Source organism: Eurosta solidaginis, chromosome 1 (assembly GCF_040869045.1).
Source record: "Eurosta solidaginis isolate ZX-2024a chromosome 1, ASM4086904v1, whole genome shotgun sequence".
Classification (NCBI taxonomy): domain Eukaryota; kingdom Metazoa; phylum Arthropoda; class Insecta; order Diptera; family Tephritidae; genus Eurosta; species Eurosta solidaginis.
Window position 1 is genome coordinate 324,002,318 of NC_090319.1, and position 19,851 is coordinate 324,022,168.

At 37.3% G+C, this 19,851-nt stretch overlaps 1 protein-coding gene across 1 annotated transcript in view; it reads right to left on the reverse strand.

The window, feature by feature from the left end:
• Nucleotides 1-19,851, reverse strand: part of tld (tolloid) — a 59,731-nt gene that overhangs the window by 34,439 nt on the left and 5,441 nt on the right. The window contains 2 exon segments of the mRNA XM_067784173.1: nucleotides 7,611-7,993; nucleotides 8,218-8,504. Of these exon segments, the coding sequence (XP_067640274.1) occupies nucleotides 7,611-7,993; nucleotides 8,218-8,504 (670 nt within the window).

Below are 19,851 nucleotides of genomic sequence, written 5' to 3' on the forward strand. Positions count from 1 at the left end.
TAATGTAGCCTGTACCCGAATACTCCTACGACTTGAGTTAAACCTGGCGAATACTATTTTTTCATTGTCACACTCAGACCCTTCCCATTGCGAGTGCCGATCGCAGTGGATAGTCGATATTTGAGCGATAATCGGCTTATTTTATAATGGTCATTTGAATGCTTCATCTATCAGCAGATCAAGCTGAGCCGCTGTAGTTTTCTTTAGTTCTTACAATTTTTTGATGGGTATCATCTGCTCAAGTAGGCACTGCTTTTATGCTAAGATTGTGTGGGTGTCAATGCGGCTGTTTAAGAACAATATGAGAGAATATTGAAACTAAGATTCTTTTGTCAACCTCAAGTGTCTAGGAGCGTTAATTGACTATTTTTATTTGGAAATTCCCAAACGTTTTGCAAATGCAAGGTGTAAAATGGATGAATGTACAAAGAAAGAAAAATAAAAACAAAAGAAAGGTTTATTTTATTTCCAGTACGAGAGAACTTAATGTGTGCGTGTTGTTGTTGAAAAGACAGCCAGATTGTCTACTCGAATTTGTAAGAGCTAAATTCTGCCTACCTGTTCGAACTCGACACATTTTTCGTATTCGACAAGGATGCAAGTGAATTGCTTGTGTTGCGAACGTAGGAGAACATACTAACGCCCCGATTCTAGTGTGGTAACAACATTCTTCACCACGGTAACGAAATCATGTGGAAACTTTTACACCCTTTTGGTATTCTATCCACGAAAGTAGCCGGATAATTTTTTACCCACAAAAGTAGGTGGTTACATCGAAATAACCACCCACAGCTGTTGTTTACAAAAAGGCAAAACTGAAAAATAAAGAATTGTAAGCGCAAATAAGTAAAGATAATAGTAAAAAAGTGTTGCCTCTTGCTATAATTATATATTTGTTTACATTATCCTCTTTCACAGAATAAATTACAATATAGCTATGTAAAATCTTATGCATGTATGTACATATATACACATCGTCTCGTTTATTCGTTAACCTCGTATCTACGAGTGACACATTTTCGGTAAAGCCATGGCGGAATCATACAAGGTGGCAGCATGGTGACATACCTACACACATAAATAAAAATTCCATGTGCTTTGTTTTTGTAAATTCGATGGACGAATTTCAAAATCGTACTGCGCCGGAAGTTGATTTATCAAATCAAATAAAAACGTTTATATTCAGCTGTCGCATGCTGCCACTTTGTATCGTTCCGCCATGGGTAGAGCGAAGAAAACAAACTTTTAAATTTCACCACAGACATTGGTGAGTTTTTCGGTGATGACAGCGTTACCAATTTGGCCAGAATCGCGAATAAAAGAACTGGTAACGATTTTCGGTTACATAATCAGACCAATTCTAATTCTAGGATTTTGTTCTCGCGGATTTTTTTATTCCCGCGGAAAAATTCCTCCAATTCTTTTCTCCTAGGGAGAAGAAAAATTGGGTAATAGGAATTTCGAATTTTCGAGGTCAGCTGTTTTGTTAATTGAAATTTCGTTGCGCATTTCTTATTTTGTTTAAAAAATTGAAAAGTTTAATTATTGTTGCGAATTTGTTTGAAATTAAGAAATAAGGTATAAACAATGCACATTATTGCATTTCATGTGGTATACACTGAAATGAGTAATGAATTGGTGCCACAGCAACATCAACAGAGGATCATAAGAAGAAGACGGCGGATTAACACAAAGCCGCCGGAGTTACCTGCTTTCATTCTGCAAAGCAATTTTCTGGCGGCCACGTCGAGTTGAGTTCGCCTTTCACCATATGCCAAAATCTAATTAAGCCTTCTTAAAAAATCCTTGCGCAACTTCTGGATGGCTGCATCAAATATACAAAGAGCTCTTCCGTTGCTTATGATATACTTTTCGACTTAAAATAAAGAATATTGTGGTTGCTGTTGTTGTTGTATTAACAGTGAGAATATTGTGGTAGAATGTAAATACATATTTTAGCGCAAATTTGTACAAGTAAGTGTTCTTTCTTAAAAGAACCAATTTCCTTTAACTATTTTGATGCATTCCCTTCAATTTAACTAGTGAAAAAACTCCTATGAAATGGCAAAGAAATCTCCCTCTCCCTCACATTCATAATACCTACTTTTCTCCCATAACCGGTTTCCTCTTTTTCGAACATTGTTCAGAATAGGAGGAAAGGGAGAAGTGAAAAAACTCTCAAGGAATTTTTATTTAGAATACGAGGAATGGGAGAAGGGAAAAAACTCGCACGGAATTTTTGTTTAGAATTGGGCTGAATGTTCTGGGTACTATTTAACCGGTAACGCTCAAAATCGGCCCGTAAGTGGATGTGTATAACCGACGGCAGGTCCATACAGGGCCGAATTAACAAGTAGGCAGAGTAGTTGCCTGGGGCCCCCGATTTCAGGGGCCCCCCAAAAATGAAAAAGACTTCTAAAATTTTATTACAAACATAAAATTCTAGAGAGTGAAAGAAAATATAATCAGAACTGAAAATAAATTTTACTCAAATAAATAAAACCCAATTGACCGCATTCAGAAGGCGACGACCGACGAACTATACAAGGTTCCTAAAAAGGACATTTCCGACTCATTTGGAAAATTGTATTAGCGTGCAAAGAAGTGTATCGAAGTGAAAGGAGAGTATATTGAATAATAAAAAATAATTATCTCAAAATGTACACTGGTTGTTTTATTTTGAAAAATTTCTGTTATTTTTGGAAAAGAGGGTGTAGACGCCTTCAAATCTATTTTGACTGCTACGCGTTCAGTGAGTAAGTCATTGCCAAGTGAAAAGGCAGATTTGCAAAGTGTGCTTTTTGTACGGATTGTTAGAAAAGAGATTAGTTTCATTCCGTGAAAAGTTCAATGATTTCGAGAAAAAAGCAAAACAATTGTTACCTTGTGTTAGTTATACAGAAATCGTAAAACGTATTCGTCGTAGAAAAAAAAAACAACCCAATAGTAATAGAATTTTCGCCTCGCGATGATTTTAGGACAAAAGGTTTCCTCGAAATCATCGACAATCTTCACAGTGAAAGTATATGGAAGTTTCAGAGAGTTGCTCTAGAGAGGGAACTTTTCTCTAAGTGATGGAAACCTCCACGAAGCTACAAATAACTTAGTTATTTTTTATTCTAGAGATTTGGAAGAATTTTTCATTGAAATGAAACAATTCCAATGTTACGAGAACTCCAATACACTGATGCACAAAAAACTCATAGTCATTTGTATAAGGTTCTAATGGAAGATCAATTAGCCGACGTATTTTCTAACACAGAAATAGCTCTTCGGATTTTTCTAATATTATTGATCACAAATTGTTCTGCCGCACGATCCTTCTCGCAATTAAAAAGAATCAAAGCTGCTGAAAGAGTTACAACGCGACAAGAGCGACTCGAGATGTTAGGTATACTTTGCATTGAGTCAGCTTTATTGAAGAAAATCGATATTGATGATATAATTGATGAATTTGCCGAAAACAAATGTAGAAAATGACATGTTTAAAATGTAGATAGTAATTTTATTCATATTATTACATTGTGACAATAAAATTTGTATGAAAGATATGTTTGTATTTTTTAATTGAAAAAAGAAGGGAATGGAAGTGAAAAAAGGGCCCCCAAATTGATGGTTGCCTAGAGCCCCGTTGAGCGTTAATGCGGCCCTGGATACATCGCTTTCGTTGTTGCTCTTTTGAGTGGCTGAAAGTTATTGCGCAGCTCATCGGAATATTTGTAGTATGACTAGTGATTTTCGAAATGCTAATACTTGAATTAAATAACACCGATCTAAATAAGAGACTACATAAAAGAAAGTGGGAAAATTCGTGAAGTGTAACGTGTTAATGTAAATATTTTCCGTAGTATTAACAGGATTATACTCTGAATAAATAAATTTTTGAATTTGGCAAGTGAATTAAAGAGTAAAATCACTCATAAACCATGCAAAAGACCGATACTTGAGAAAGACCGGTACTTGTACTTGCCTCGCTTAGAAACCGTCTTTCACGACTTTTATCCATGCTAAAGATGACAAAAGTATAGGATTGGCTAATAAGGTCAAGAAGATTGAACGCCAACCATTGAAAGCCTTTTTAAAGGGCTTTTGTTTACTGTTCAACCTATCTTTTCCATCACAAATCAAAAGAAATTACACTTATACAGGTGCCCTTTAGTCCGAAATTACGTTTGATGTTGACAATCTTAAGTTGCGTTCCTGTTGGAGCTATGGTGGCCTCTATTGCTAGAGTTCAACATAAACACAACTTTAACCACAGTTCTACTAAGCATATATACCAGCATCGAGGCTTTATCACGAACATATCCTTAGAAAAATCCGTCGCACAGTGGGAAGTTAAGTTCGAGCATAACGATCAATTATCCTCGTTAGCACTTGATTTGGTCGTATTGCCTAGAGTGCCATGAACAGGAACACGAGTGGGGATAGATCTAATTGCGAAACTATAAATGATTGCCCAAATGGGAGTATCCCACCACCCCATTAAATTTTACCAGGCAAGAAATTCATCACAAAGAATGGGCTTTAAATTGTCTCATAAAATTGTATAAGTGCATTACGTTATCATAATTCATTATTAATTGACGCTTTATGGTAGAAGTGGTGGCCGCCAGCTATCCCTGCCATTCCGAACTTAATGGAGGTCTCCCCATTCTCCTACTTCCAAATGATAGTGCCGGTTGAAATATTTTCATGGACGGAGCGTCTTGGCCCATTAACATAATATGAGCTAGCCGTGAGAGAAGACATTAATTTTTAATATCCTACTCAGATCAAAGTAGCATTTGTTGGTAACAGTTAGTCTACGCTTCCTACGTACATACTAGCATGAGAAATTTTTCCCGCAATTAATGCTGGTTCCCAGATAGACGAGTCTATCACAGTCTCCAAAATATATCGGTCAACAGTGACATGGCTGCCAAAGCGCAAAACCCACTCATAGGACATATTTTTTGTTGTGGTGCCTTCTCGACCGGCCTGCTGCCAATGATGCGGCTAGTAGATCGTCAGTCAGCTTAGTTTGGATTAGTATTATGTAACTATTTCGGAAATTGATAAAAGATACTTTGCAGAACAATTTCTGAGTGAAAAGACTATTACTTCGTGAGTCTTCCTAAATTTCGTGCCTATTTTCAGAGGCTCAGGCCATTCACGGTGGGTATTTTTTGGAATTTGTGAAGAATATGATGTGCATCTTTTAAGAATAATTTCGAACTGTCTTATGATTAGTTTCAGATCTTTATGGAATTTTTCAATACCGAATTAGCAATTTTTATACTCAGTTGAGCATAGCTCACAGGGTATATTAATTTTGTTCGCATAACGGTAATCCGTAACGGCATAAACTAATGGAGATAGATATAGACTTCCATATATCAAAATGATCTGGCTGAAAAAAGAAATTCATTTAGCCATGTCCGTCCGTCCGTCTTTCCGTAACACGATATTTTGCGCAAATTTTGAGGTATCTTAATGAAATTTGGTATGTAAGTTCCTGGGCAATCATCTCCGATCGCTATTTAAAGTTAACGAAATCGGACTATAACCACGCCCACTTTTTCGATATCGAAAATTTCGAAAAAACCGAAAAAGTGCGATAATTCATTACCAAAAACGGATAAAGCGATGAAACTTGGTAGGTGGGTTGACCTTATGACGCAGAATAAAAAATTAGTAAAATTTTGGACAATGGGCTTGGTGCAGCCTACTTTTAAACGAAGGTAATTTAAAAGTTTTGCAAGCTGTAATTTGGCAGTCGTTGAAGATATCATGATGAAATTTGGCAGGAACGTTACTCCAATTACTATATGTGTTCCAAATAAAAATTAGCAAAATCGGATATCTAATACGCCCACTTAAAAAAAAAATTTAAAATCAAATTTTAACAAAAAATTGAATGTTTCTACAGTATATAAGTAAATTATATCAACATTCAACTCCAGTAATGATATGGTACAACAAAATACAAAAATAAAAGAAAATTTCAAAATGGGGATGACTCCGCCCTTTTCATTTAATTTGTCTAGAATACTTTTAATGCCATAAGTCGAACACCAATTTCCGAATCCTTGTGAAATTTAGCAAGGGCATAGCTCCTATGCCGGTAACTGTTTTCTGTGAATATGGGCGAAATCGGTTGAAGCCACGCCCAGTTTTTATACATAGTCGACCGTCTGTCCTTCCTCTTGGCCCTTAACACGATAACTTGAGCAAAAATAGATATATCTTTTCTAAACTTAGTTTACGTACTTATATGATCTCACTTTATGGTGGTATTAAACTTTTTCGATATCGAAAATTACGAAAAGTGAAAAAAATGCCATAATTCTATACCAAATACGAAAAAAGGGATGAAACATGGTGATTGGATTCGTTTTTTGACGCTAAATACAAATTTAGAAAAAACTTTGTAAAATGGGTGTGACACATATCATATTAAGTAGAAGACAATAAAAAAGTTCTGCAGGGCGAAATCAAAAGCCCTTGAAATCTTGGAAGAAATACTGTTCGTAGTATTACATATACAAATAAATTAGAAGATGATGTTCTGGGTCACCCTGGTCCACATTTTGGTCGATATCTCGAAAACGCCTTCACATATACAACTAAGGGCCACTCTTCGGGTTACCACTTTAATGCTTCGGTACTATAGAAATTATATCGGAACGGCTTTTATGGGAATATATCGGAATTATGTTGTGATTATTTAAATATAATTAAGAAACTATTTGATAACTCGCTTAGTTTGTATCTCGGATTTGCTGAATAAATTACTTTCGATATCATTTGGATACGCTTATGGTTATTTGAGATCCGTTTTGGGAATATTTTGCGGAATTTTTTGGGGAATTTGTTTCGGGATCATTCTGGCACTGCTTGTGATTTTTCCGTTTCAGCCATATTTGAGATGGGTTTGAAATATGAAATGTGTTGTATTCAGAACTAGAACCATGTAAGTTGCACTTGAGACCTAACGTTGGACATTTGAGAAAAAGGTAAGATGTATGTATGTCTGCGTATCCAGCGGAAGTGCTGCTGCTACTTCTTAAGCGATTTCGCAATACATGCAAAGTACAACAACAACATATGTATGTACACGATTCACAGCGCAGGTGAGGCTTTTATCTGTTTTAATATGCATTGACAAGCCCTCTTATTTTGTGCTTAATTGAAAATTTATAGCCATACGTCGGTCAATTTCAGAATCAAAACCTCACTTTGCTTACTTGTATGCATGTATGTATGTATGTATGTATTTATTTGCCAATGTGTATAAACGTAGTAGAAGGAGTCAAGTGGGTGCATAAACTTGTGGTAAGTATAAAGGCTACTGTTCTAGTTATTGGCATTGCACAGGCACGTGACCATACGGTTACTATGTTGAACAACAACAACAACAACGACATAAAGCTGTGCGGATGTACGCAAAAAAAGGCATACCCAAGATGCGCGAAAAGATAACTTTAACGATTTAACCCAAAAACAGGCGAGAGAAATAAGAAAAACCTTATTCGAAAAAAACAAAAACAAATTTTAACCGTTTTGTGTACCAACAAGACGCAGACACAGACACATACACACAATTTGTTTATTCCTTTTGAACTCACCTTCGAAATGCTTGACTCTGTAGACGTTGACGCGGGATGCCGCTTGTATCGTCGCCTTTCATTGTGCTCTTCTGTTCAAGTTGATTAGACTTAAGCTTTGTAGCCGAAAGCCCCGCCGGCTCGACAATAATATTGCGTTCGTAAAAAAAATTCCCGCCATCATCAGTATTTATACGTTTTGTATTCGATTGTATTTTAGACAAAGCCGTACTATCGAATAAGAAGGCCGGTCGGTTTGCGTTGGCGCGGCTCCACGCGTTCTTCGCCTCTACGTCGCCGGCTGCAATGGCGGTTGCCACCTCCGCCTGTGAGGCGGCAATATCGAGTAAATGTTTGAGATGCGTCGGTTCAATGGCGCCATACCTGCCTTTGGTCTCTGGCGCCTGTAAGAATAAGAGAAAAAAATAAAATTTAGAAAAGAAAAAATCAATGGGGTTTTAGTAATATACCTACGATATTGTTATGAGAATATGGGCATTGTTTGCATGTACTCATACCTACGTACATTAACTTATGTATATGTAGGTGTGAACATATATTTACATATGTATATGCATAAATCCAACAAGCATGCGCTTAGCTAGTTTTACTTATAAGCTTTACTTACAATTTGCGTATCGATTTCAATAAACTGTTCTGGCTTTTCCACGATATCGAAGCTTTCCGCCTCGACTTGCAGGCCATCTACGCGTAATAATTGGCGCGCAGCTTCACTTTTTTGGAGCCGCGTCAGAAAGCGTTGATTGCGTTTTTGTTTTATTGCAAGCGAGCTTCCGGCCAAGCTGGGCACAACCGTTAACGGTAGCAAGAATAGTAACAGTAAATACTGTCTTACATGCAACATAATCAAATTTCTTTTGCCAGCCACTGTACACTTGATTATTATTAAAACTTCTATTTAGAATTTTTTTAAAGTAATAGTTTCATGCAAGTAAACAATTTTCGCACTAACTAAAATACAAAACACACGCGCTTGCGCAGTAACACGAAAATGAAATGCGCCACTAAATTCAGTACTGCACCGCACGGTAAAGAATCTCTCACTGAGCTCATTTAGGGACCTGCGATCAAATTTAACTGCAAGTATTTGTATTATGTGGCATAACAAATGCCATCTGACCATCGTAGGTACCAAAATATTCTGGAAAGCAAATAAAGATTAAACAACAAAAGGGATCGCTCACCAATTCAATTCAACCTAACTCACGCACACACACAAGCATTGAGTTACATACATACATAGTATGTATGTATACAATAGCTACACTGAGAAAATCATAAGCTAATTACGGCAGGATTAAGGAATTGAAGTAAAAAAATTTTAGGAAGTCTAAATCGATGGGTTTTAGTAGTAGCTCAAATGGAGTAGAGATTGTAATATATTTCTCGTAAACAAATCGGCAAAACTGAGACTTGGCTTAGCGTTAAAATCCAACTGTGTGAGGATATTAGCTCAAACTTTCTGCATATACATATCCAGGTCCTTACGCTAACCACTTTGGCCCATTTGGTTTACATTTGGTTCGAGAGTTCTTTTTCTTTTGGTTTAGTCTGAATTTTATTTGATTACTATTAAACGCTTCTAGCGTAAGCACAAGTCTTTTAAAAGATATCAAATTTCAATGCTGGTAAAGTCGTCTCAGCTGGGGCGTTGTATATACGAGGCATGTGAGCGCAGGGAGATTTCTGTAAATCACAGCCCTTATTTACGGATAGCCCTTATCCTGAAAGAAAGCAATATAAAAGTCTCATTTCCGCTATAAGATCGCTGTATCATCTTTGAGGTAGTTAATGTGAAGTATTGAAGTATGTATATTAAGTGGGACAGTGGTCCAGACCTACTTCACATTATGTTTATTAATAGAGGAAAACATATTATTTTGGTTAACAGTTTTAGAGCGAGCAGGTTCTTTAAGATTACACACGCAATTTGAACGGGTCCTCAGGAGTATTAAACCACGCAGCTTTTAACTTCCGTTCTTATTAGCTGTTGCATATTTCAGGAACATTTCCCGATATTATCGAAATTTATGGCCATGTAAGCCTTCGATTAATCACGGCTCTATCGACATGACACTGATATGATTAAACATTTTATCAATTTTCAAATTTGTGGGACTATGGTAGGCAAGTCTTTGGATATCAATACCATGTAGAGTTAGAAATTAACTGAGGCTTGTCTTATTACGGATTATTACGGATTAAACAGCATTTTAAAAACATTTGCCACTTTTTTATAATTTTGGGCCCTTATAGTGTGGAAACGGTGCTTGCGAGAAGTTTAAATTTAATATAGTATTTCGGAACAAATTTTTTGTTTGAATTGATATCTGCGGTGTACCTCATTGTGATCTCTTTCCCATGTCCCAATAAATTTACAGTGGTAGTGGAAAAATTCTCTACTATTACTAAAAATTTTCAAAAAAGTTAGTGGTACTAGAAGGTATTTTCACAACTTTCCATAGGCTTCACTTTTAGTGGAAACAAGTAAGAAAGTCTAAGTTCGGGTGAAACCGAATATAACACACCCAGCTGTGCACTTGAAATGCTGGGTCGATTTTTAATTTTCGAACCTGCGAAAAAAAATGGCGAAAGGTTTAATTTTACGACCAAAACACTTCCCAAAACCCAAAAAATATTTTTTTTTTCAAAAAAATGTTGTCGTCAACTTTTTTACAACAGTTTTTTGGGTTTTGGCGGGATATCGGTTAATTTTCAGCCATACATATTGACCCAGGTTAGTATATATGGGGTATTCCATCCCATTTCGACCAATTTTGAACCCGACCCCTTTAGAATTGGCTGAAAGTTTTTCTTCTTTTTCTAGCTTACGACAGACGTTTTTCAGAAGTTTTTCAAATTTTTTCATTCAACTCAAAAAAAGTTATGAATTTAAAAAAAAAAACACCGTTTTTGTTTTCATAATGCTATAACTTTTTCAAAAATTGACCGTTTGGGATCTTTTTTTTTTTTAAAATTTGTTTTTAAATGTACTTTTCGGAAAAAATTCAAAAAAATGTTTAAAGTTTTTTTTTTTGTAATTTTTCAGTTTTTCGAGATTTTTCGAATTTCTCCCCTTTTTTCTCATAAAAAACTTCAATCAATTCTGCAATCAGCCCCACTAATCCCGGAGTGGGCCGATAATTTTTTTTTTATTTAATTGAAAAAAAAAACTCTAAAATTTTTTTGGTATTTTTTCCGAAAAGTACATTTAAAAACATATTTAAAAAAAATGATCCCAAACTGTCAATTTTTGAAAAAGTTATAGCATTTTGTAAAAACACCGTTTTCCAACTCAAAATAAGTTTTAAATATTTTCAATTAAATAAAAAAATAAAAAAAAATTCTCGGCCCACTCCGGGATTAGTGGGGATGATTGCAGAATTGATTGAAGTTTTTTATGAGAAAAAAAGGGCGAAATTCGAAAAATCTCGAAAAACTGAAAAATTACAAAAAAAAAACTTTAAAAATTTTTTTGAATTTTTTCCGAAAAGTACATTTAAAAACATATTTTTAAAATCAAAAAAAAAATTTTTCCCAAATGGTCAATTTTTGAAAAAGTTATAGCATTTTGAAAATAAAAACGGTGTTTTTTTAAAAATTCATAACTTTTTTTGAGTTGGATGAAAAAATTTGGAAAACTTCTGAAAAACGTCTTTCGTAAGCTAGAAAAAGAAGAAAAACTTTCAGCCAATTCTAAAGGGGTCGGGTTCAAAATTGATCGAAATGGGATGGAATACCCCATAATTTCTATTCTGAGCTAATTTTCGTTCAAAAGAAGCAAAAAAGATACAAAGGCTACCACTAATGAACTTAAGCAACTAAAAATGCACCTGAACAGTTGTAGCTATGAAAAAAATGTTTATGCTAAATTTCGTTCGGATTGGGAGATTTTTGTTCGACTTAAGGCATTAAAAGTATTTTGGAAAGAGTAACAAAAAAGGGGCGTGTCACGCCTATTTTAAAAATTTGGTTTAGTTTTGTTCTTAGCTCAACCATACCACTACTGAGGTAGAATATCAACCAAATGTAATTTAATAACATAGAGTTATTGCAAGCTTCATTAAGTTTAGACCTTTAGGAATCGCGGGCGTGGTCTTTACCCGATTTTATTTATCTTCACTCAGTCTTTATTTTGGCAAGTATAGTGTCTGTGCCAAATTTCAATATAATATCTTTAACGGATTTTGATATACGGCTTGCTAAACTTCCAAATTTTATTCTCCTAAATGTGGGTGATGCCACGTCCATATTCGATTTTTTTGTTTAATTTATATTTTGCGTCATAAAATCAATCCACCTACACCAAATTTCATTAGTTTAGGGGCTCTCATTTTTTCCAGTTTTCTAAATTTTCGATATCAAAAACTGGGCACGGTTATTGTCCGATTTCGCACATTTTCAATCTATTATGGGTCCGGATAAGCCCGTATACCGAATTTGGTGAAGATATCTCAATATTTGCTCAAGCTATCGTGCTAACGGACGGGCAGACGGACGGACTTACATGCCTTAATCAAATTTTTTTCGATACTGGTTATTTTGATATATTGAAGTCTATATCTATCTCGATTCCTGTACAATTAACCGTTATCCAATCAAAGTTATAATACCCTGTGTATAAGTACAGCTGGGTATAAAAATTAGTGGAAATCCATCTCCACTAAAAATGTGCACAATATATTTATACTTATTTTCAAAAATTTATAAATATCATTTCAAAATGATCACAGACTAAGTACTTAAAATAGAAAGGATTACAGTCAAAGAATCAATAGAAAATACTCTCTTTTTGGATTACTACATAACGAATTTTGGGGAGTTCCTGATAATTATGCATCTTCAGTATTTGAAAAATTGTCTTTATTTAGAATACTTTGGGAGTAGTAAAATTATACTTCGCTAATAGCGTGTTTACACAAACTGATTAATGATTCCTCAGCTGGCGCTGCTTTTATGCTCTTGGTTACCTCGTTCGCCCATTTCTCCTTAGGTCTATACGTTTCACGTAAATGCTTTCTAGAACAGTTGTATCTCATGCTTGGTTATTCAGCTATATAAATGTATGTCTGTAGTTTATGCTTTTCTTCCAGCCATATGCGTGTATGTGTGAGTAACAACTTCTGCTCTTAGCTGCCGGATACATATATGTATGCGAAATAATCTCTCTGCTTAAAGCTGCTGACTATGTGTATGGAAAATTCGTGGTTGCCTTTTACATAAGTGTGGCTGCTTGCTGTTTTTGTTGTTGTGATTCTTTACTAATAGCATATTCGCCACAGTATGATCCAATAGTTAAGAATTTATTAATATGTACGTGAGTACATGCCTCTTAGCAGAGCTGGGTAAATTCAATTCCATTACATTACCCATTACATTCCTCAGTAATTGGAAAAAGTAATCAATTCCTTTCCTCCACAGCACAGGAATTGATTGCATTTCAATTCCTCAAAAAAAAAAAAAAAATACCAAAAGTAATTTCGTTTTTTTAAGGGCTCAAGTACAAAGAAATTTTGTTTGTAATTGAGAAAAAAAATACTTTGCTCAAATATAATTTCTGCCCCAGTACTTTCGAAAGGAATTGCAATTGTAATTGAAAATTTTCCAATTACATTACAAGGAATGGAAAAAGTACTTTCGAATTTCCCATTCCATTCCTCAAATGAATTGCGAAAGTAATTGAAAAACTACATGTTAGTCTGTGTATAGGAACTTACTCCGGTTGATGTGGGTGACTTTTCGGGTCACACTTTTCATTATTTCATCACATTTTTCTTGTGAGTTGTAACTGAAAGCATTTAGAAACACCAATCAATATAAAATCATTATCCTCTTAAATTTCGCAGCTAAGTAAGGGCATCTCCTTTCCTTCCTCCGCTATCAAAGTGTGTGACAATAGGAAAGCAGCATACTTTTTAATTTTCTTTGATACATTCAGCTGGCGTTTTCTTTTGTTGTTACATATTTCACAAATGCAATATAGAAACAGGATTTCGGCACAGATGTAAAGTGTCAAATAAAAAACAATTTGTGTTGATGAAATTGTAAATTTTTCACATGAATTACCTGCCTTTATAACGGAAAAGGGTTTGGAATTATGCTTCTAATATCCCTCACTAAGGTAGGCACCTTGTCGTTTGTGTGAGGGATTGGCCGAACACCATAGCGCCCGACTATGAGGCGCAGCGGTTTAGGACTGGCATCCATGCCGTTTCGCCTCATAGGAGGGCGGCGGAATGTCAGTGACCAAGAACTGCCAACCCCCTAATTCACGGCGTTATTCGGACCGTGCTTATTGGACGATTTGCAGCCAGGGGATAAATTCGAACGAAGTCTTCCCGATACCGGACCACTCGGGAAGTATTGATGGCATTACCACAGTAAGGGGCGCTGCTGTGGAGGACGGTTCTTTCCCCGTACATAATACTGAACCGCTGAGCCCGCCCTGTTGGGCAGGTGTACATACGACGACGATGAACGACTCATTATCTAATTCTAGATAATGGGAGGACTGAGTCACAAGCCAAAAACGACAAAAACGTATTCAGCGATGCGTCACACCCGGGGACCTAGAGTAGTGCTGATTCAATGAACTGCGTGTTGGAAAAGCATACAACTGAAAACGGAGTAGAAGAGTGGAGAAGGGTACTGGGCAGAGGAAGTAAGAGGGCACTGTCGGATTACCGATCAGCACTAAGAATTGTCCAACGCCTGCGAGCAGTGGTCGACCCAACAGAAGTGGATATGGAGTGCTTGGAAAGGGCTCATGAGGCGGTGGAAGTAGGTCGAGGGCAGTTCAAAAGGTTTGGTGCTAGAAACTCTCGGCACTGCAACCGGTACGAGTAGGAAGAAATGTCGAATGGCAGAAAGAGGAGGCAACGTTCGGCGGAAGGCGAAAAGTCTGCTTTCAAGAGTCTGAAAGGACCCAGTCCCAAAGCTGCGAGGCAGGGCAGGCGCATAGACAAGATAAGTAGGCCTAAAGCTGTAGGACAGGTGGCCCCAATAGCGAGATAACAACTACTTCGAAAGCTGCAAGTCAGAGGAAGGACATCAAAAGTGGCGAAGTGCCAACTAGGGAAGTAGGAGATAAGACAAAGGGAGAAAAATCTAAGACTCCGGCTTTTCCCGAGAAGATGAATGATGCGGCAATGTAGTCACTGACTTTGGTGCTGGTTGATCGTAGGAATCCTTTCGGACAGATGGCAACTGAAAGGTGGAGATCTGTAGAAAGGAGGCTTATTTACTTAATGCTTAAGATGATACGGGAACAACCACGTTAGACCCTGGTGTGGAGATGATAGCGTCCACGAGCTTGCTGTGGCTGGAGGAAGTGGTTCCAAGCCTCCAAAGCCAAGGCACGAACGCGAAGTTCGAGGTGGTGGATAAAGCGCAAATCCCCACGGTACCAAAAGGTAAAGTATGGATACCAGGCGTGATGAAATCGAAGGATACACTGCGACTTCTACAGAATCAGAATCCGAATATACCGACACAGGATTGGACATTAAGATCTTTAAATTGATTTCCATTGTGCTGCAATATCACCAGGCTCAGCGCTATGATTCGATCTCACCTGATATATGTTTAAAAATTAATTAAAAGATCCTGTAAAATCTTTATCTAACCCAAAAAACACAATGATAACACAGGCCGACAGCATCTCAGACCCAGAAACTGGACTATATATTTTCGAAGGATTTTGATGCTATGAATCGAAATATGGCCTCAAAATATCTCTATCAGCTCTGGTTTTCGAGATATCCTAACCTAAGGGTGTCTAACCCCTAGAAACCACCCCTACCACACCACAAAATTTCAAAATGCGATATCTCAGCGAATAAATATTTGAGCAAACTCAACGAAAGAAGACTTGTATTTAAAGATACCATCCTTTAATTTTGGTGAAGGAAAACATCTGCAAGACTACATAACCTCAAATATGGGGAAACGGTGTTTTTGCTCTTTTAGGTTAGGATATCTCGAAAGCCAGAGCGTATAGAGCAATTCTGAGGCCAGATTTTGATTCATCGTAAACCTTCGAAAATATATAGTCCGGTATCTGGGTCTGAATATTGGTTAAATTTTGTCGGCCTGTGTAATTTATCCATCGCCTTTGGCGATACAACTCTGGCGAAGACATGCGTGAGCGGTTTTAGCCAGCAATTTTTATTGACCGGCATTTTTAATTCCCCGGATGAGGGGAACATAGACACAAACACGACGTGTGACCCGTTACCATCACCCCACAAAGGTTGAAGAAGCCATGAAAAAAGCCAAACCTTCTAAATCAATAGGTCCAAATGGAGTAGTCATGCCAATGCTAAAACATCTTGGCGCTGGGGGAGAAAGCTACCAGACGCACGTTTTCATGCCTGTGAAACCGGCTAACGAAGGTGAGTTATAACGACCGGTATCACTCCGTTCGCGAGTAGCAAAGACATTGGAAACCTTCCTGCCCCGTCAGCTTAGTGCGAATCTTCGCCTACCCACTCATCAGCATGGCTTCCGCAAAATATATAGCACTACCAGCACTGTCAAAAGCTTTTGACACAGTCAACCACGGTACTATACTCCAAGATATAGAAGATTCAACCTTTCCCCTTTGTATAAAAAGATAAACTGCAAATTATCTGAACCTAGCCGGCCAAATCCACGGTCACTGTTTTGCGACGTGGAATATTGGACGTTCAGGTCGATGGTGTTGCGATACCGACTGTCAGCCATTAAAATATCTTAGGAGTAACATTCGATCACGCTCTCACCTTCAAGACGTATGCAATTGAAGTTGCATCTAAAGTACAAATCCGCAACAAAATCCTCAAGTCGCTTGCCAGTAGCACTGGGCGAAAAGATGAAGAAACGTTGCTAGCCACGTACAAAGCAACTGGGCGGCCACTCAACAGCAAATCTAAACTACGATGATACAATCTTACCATAACCTTCCTCATATGTGGCGAGAAGAAATGAATTGCAAGTCATTGAAGGCAGTGCTTGTGTTTCAAAAATATTTTTTTTTATGGTCCAAAAAGTTACTATGACCTCATAAAATTACCGCTTGAAGCGCAAAAATATTTTTTAAACTAAGAATTTTTCAATTACCTTTGCAATTCCTTTGAGGAATGGGAAATTGGAAAGTACTGTTTCCATTCCTTGTAATGTAATTGGAAAATTTTCAATTACATTTGCAATTCCTTTCGAAAGTACTTGGGCAGAAATTACATTTGAACAAAGTATTTTTTTTTCTCAATTACAAACAAAAAATTTTTGTACTTGAGCCTCAAAAAACGAAATTACTTTTGGTATTTTTTTTGAGGAATTGAAATGTAATCAATTCCTTTGCTGTGGAGAAAAGGAATTGATTACTTTCCTCAAGTACATGTAATGGGGAATCGACGGGTATTGATTGCCTAAAGTAATCATTACTACCCAGCTCTGCCCCTTAGGCTCAATCTCATGGTGTGAAAACACACGGATCTAATGGCATGATCAGTGACCTAACTATGGGCTACATGTTTCTTGTCCAAACTCTTCGTAGCTGAATTATTGCTACCAAATAAGCTTGTAATCGGGTGTACGAAAACAAGGTCTTACCTTGGTAAGATACGAAGCTTAGCAAACCTCCTACCATTTAAAAGATAATGGCATCCGGTTGCAAGGCAACTCCACCTTGAGTTTCATAACCATTCTATTCTAAACATAAATAATTCGCTGCATCAGCTCTGACGCTCTGGCCACCACACGACACATAATACAATTCCATAATATTAATTTCCTGAGCGCCAAGAAATCCTGCATCACCATTAAGAGATGTTATTTCAACCTTTCTGCCATATCGCATTAAAATGTCCGTTCACTGTAGGATTAGCCCCTATCAAAATAATCGCAAGCTATTAATCACATTCACTTTAGATCCGATGCCAACCGTTAAGCATAGCCTAACGCAGTTTCAAAACATTTTAAAAAGAAGAAAGAGCACAAACCCACTCATACAATTATTAACTGTTATCCACAAACGATATGCATCTGCTTGTCACCATTTACTCCCACGATACACCGAACAAGATAAGGATGTTTTCAACCTTTTCTTTGGCTTTCCGCAGAATAATCATTGAAAAATTTATGATTAGGCTAGAATAGGAGAAATGGCTCCTTTATCCTTGTGGACGAACAAAGGTAAAACTTTATTGCCAATTTCCCAACGCAGAAGACCGCATTACACCGAAGAGAATGCTTTATTGTAGAAGATAATGCTTTATTGCCAACTTCAGCTTAGAAGAGACTGCATAGCCTCCTTAAGTATGCTTTATTGTCAACTTCCGTAAAAGTGAACTCCCCGCATGAAGGGAAAAAAACAAAACATACGATATGAAACCACAATGTACCCTGAACCTCCAACGATGGGGTCGAACCCTAGGACAGGAAATGAGACTTGTATACAAGTATCATACGATATATAATATCAGGTCACATACTGGTTATACCTGCTGCATACGTTACAGTTTTATCGAACAAGGTAGGGCCGAGCCAGCGATGCACGTTCCCGAATTTCTTCCTTTCGAGTTATCACCACTCAGGATGAGACAGCCTTGGTATTTTGCTCCATCGTATTTTCCTTGACATCCTTACTTTGTTTTAAAGTTTTTGAGTTCATCTTGGTCATACGACTACTTGCCCGACAAGATGGTCTTAGCGGTCTAATGTTAAAAACGGGGACAAAACCCTCCGCCACAATAGCGCCCCCTTGCTGTGGTAAGGTCCTAATTTCTTCTCGAGGCAGCCCGGTATCGGGAAGGCTCCGTTCAAATACAGCCGAATATACCTCCTTTTGGAGGTAAAACGCAGTTGGCCGATCCAATTACATATGTGAAAACGACTTCGAAGGAGAAAAAACGAATATTGTGGCAAGACCAATACAATATAAGCTTAGTTTCATTTCATTTTCGACTTTGGCCTACCCGCAGAAGGGAAAGACAACTTGATTCAAGATCCTGTCAAGCGTATTGTGCAAAGGATTGAACCCCACTGTGAATCGGCTACTGGAACTTGAGAGTGCAGGGTTGTTAAGTTTGGTCGTTAAATAAAGTTTTGGCTACACTACGGACGCATTCAGTCTATGTGAGGTCCTCATGGACCGACCAGTTCAGCCTAACCTAACCTAGTCTGGAAAGCGCAGTATTGCACATAATTATACTGAAATATGGGCACGGAAAATCGTACTTAAGCCGCTCATAGTTTTTAAAAAATTTAGCGTCGACTTTCTGCAAGAATATATCGAGAACGGATAAAGACGCTATTTGGTATAGATATTCTATATGCAAAGGAGGTAAAAATTACGAAAATTGCTTGAGCGTCTTCCGATTCGTAATCAGATTTTTTCCGGTAGCATCTACCGATTTTTTTCTCCATTTATAAAACAAATGGGTATCAATATCAGTTCAATACATTACAAGATGATCCCTCCTCAATTACAATGTGATTATTGGCCGCTCTTAAGAAATTTGGCTCAACAGGAAGTAATTTTTTTCACCGCCTAATGGCGGTAAGCTTGGAAGACGATTATTCCTGATTATCGGGTTTTCAAGTACCAAAGGAATGATTAAAGTAAATGTAATTGAAAGATCAAGTACTAGATCGAGAAAGAGTCGAAAGTTGCTCAGCGCATTTAATTTGGGATCCAAAGGAAAAGACAACCTTGCAAAAAATAGTGCGACTAATCCCTAAACAGAGCGATCTCCGATTGATCTCTTTTGCCTACATTGGGGCATTATTGATCCCTTCTAGGTTCCTTTGGGAACAGTTGGGATTAGTCAGTTTGAAATATATGAAAGGAGTTAAATAAAAAAGATTATTGGTGATTGATTCCAATTAGTAGAAAAATACGGAGCCCTTTACCGAACCTAAAAGACTTCGACCATATGTTCCATTATCGTCGACCCATATCTCTTGGAATGAGTCGGAGTCAGCATAAAAACAAGTAAGTCCCATCCCGCCAATTTGTAGGGAAAATTCAAAAAAAAAGAAAAACAATTAAGGAAGGCTAAGTTTGGGTGTATACTCAGATGAGTGCGTTGGAGACAAAATTGTCTTCTTCATGGATACATAACTGTGGGCGTGGCTTCAACCGATTTCGGCCATTTTCACAGAAAACAGTTACCGTCACAAGGATTGGTAAATTTTTTTCGACTTATTGCATTAAAAGTATTCTAGACAAATTAAATGAAAAAGAGCGGAGCCACGCCCA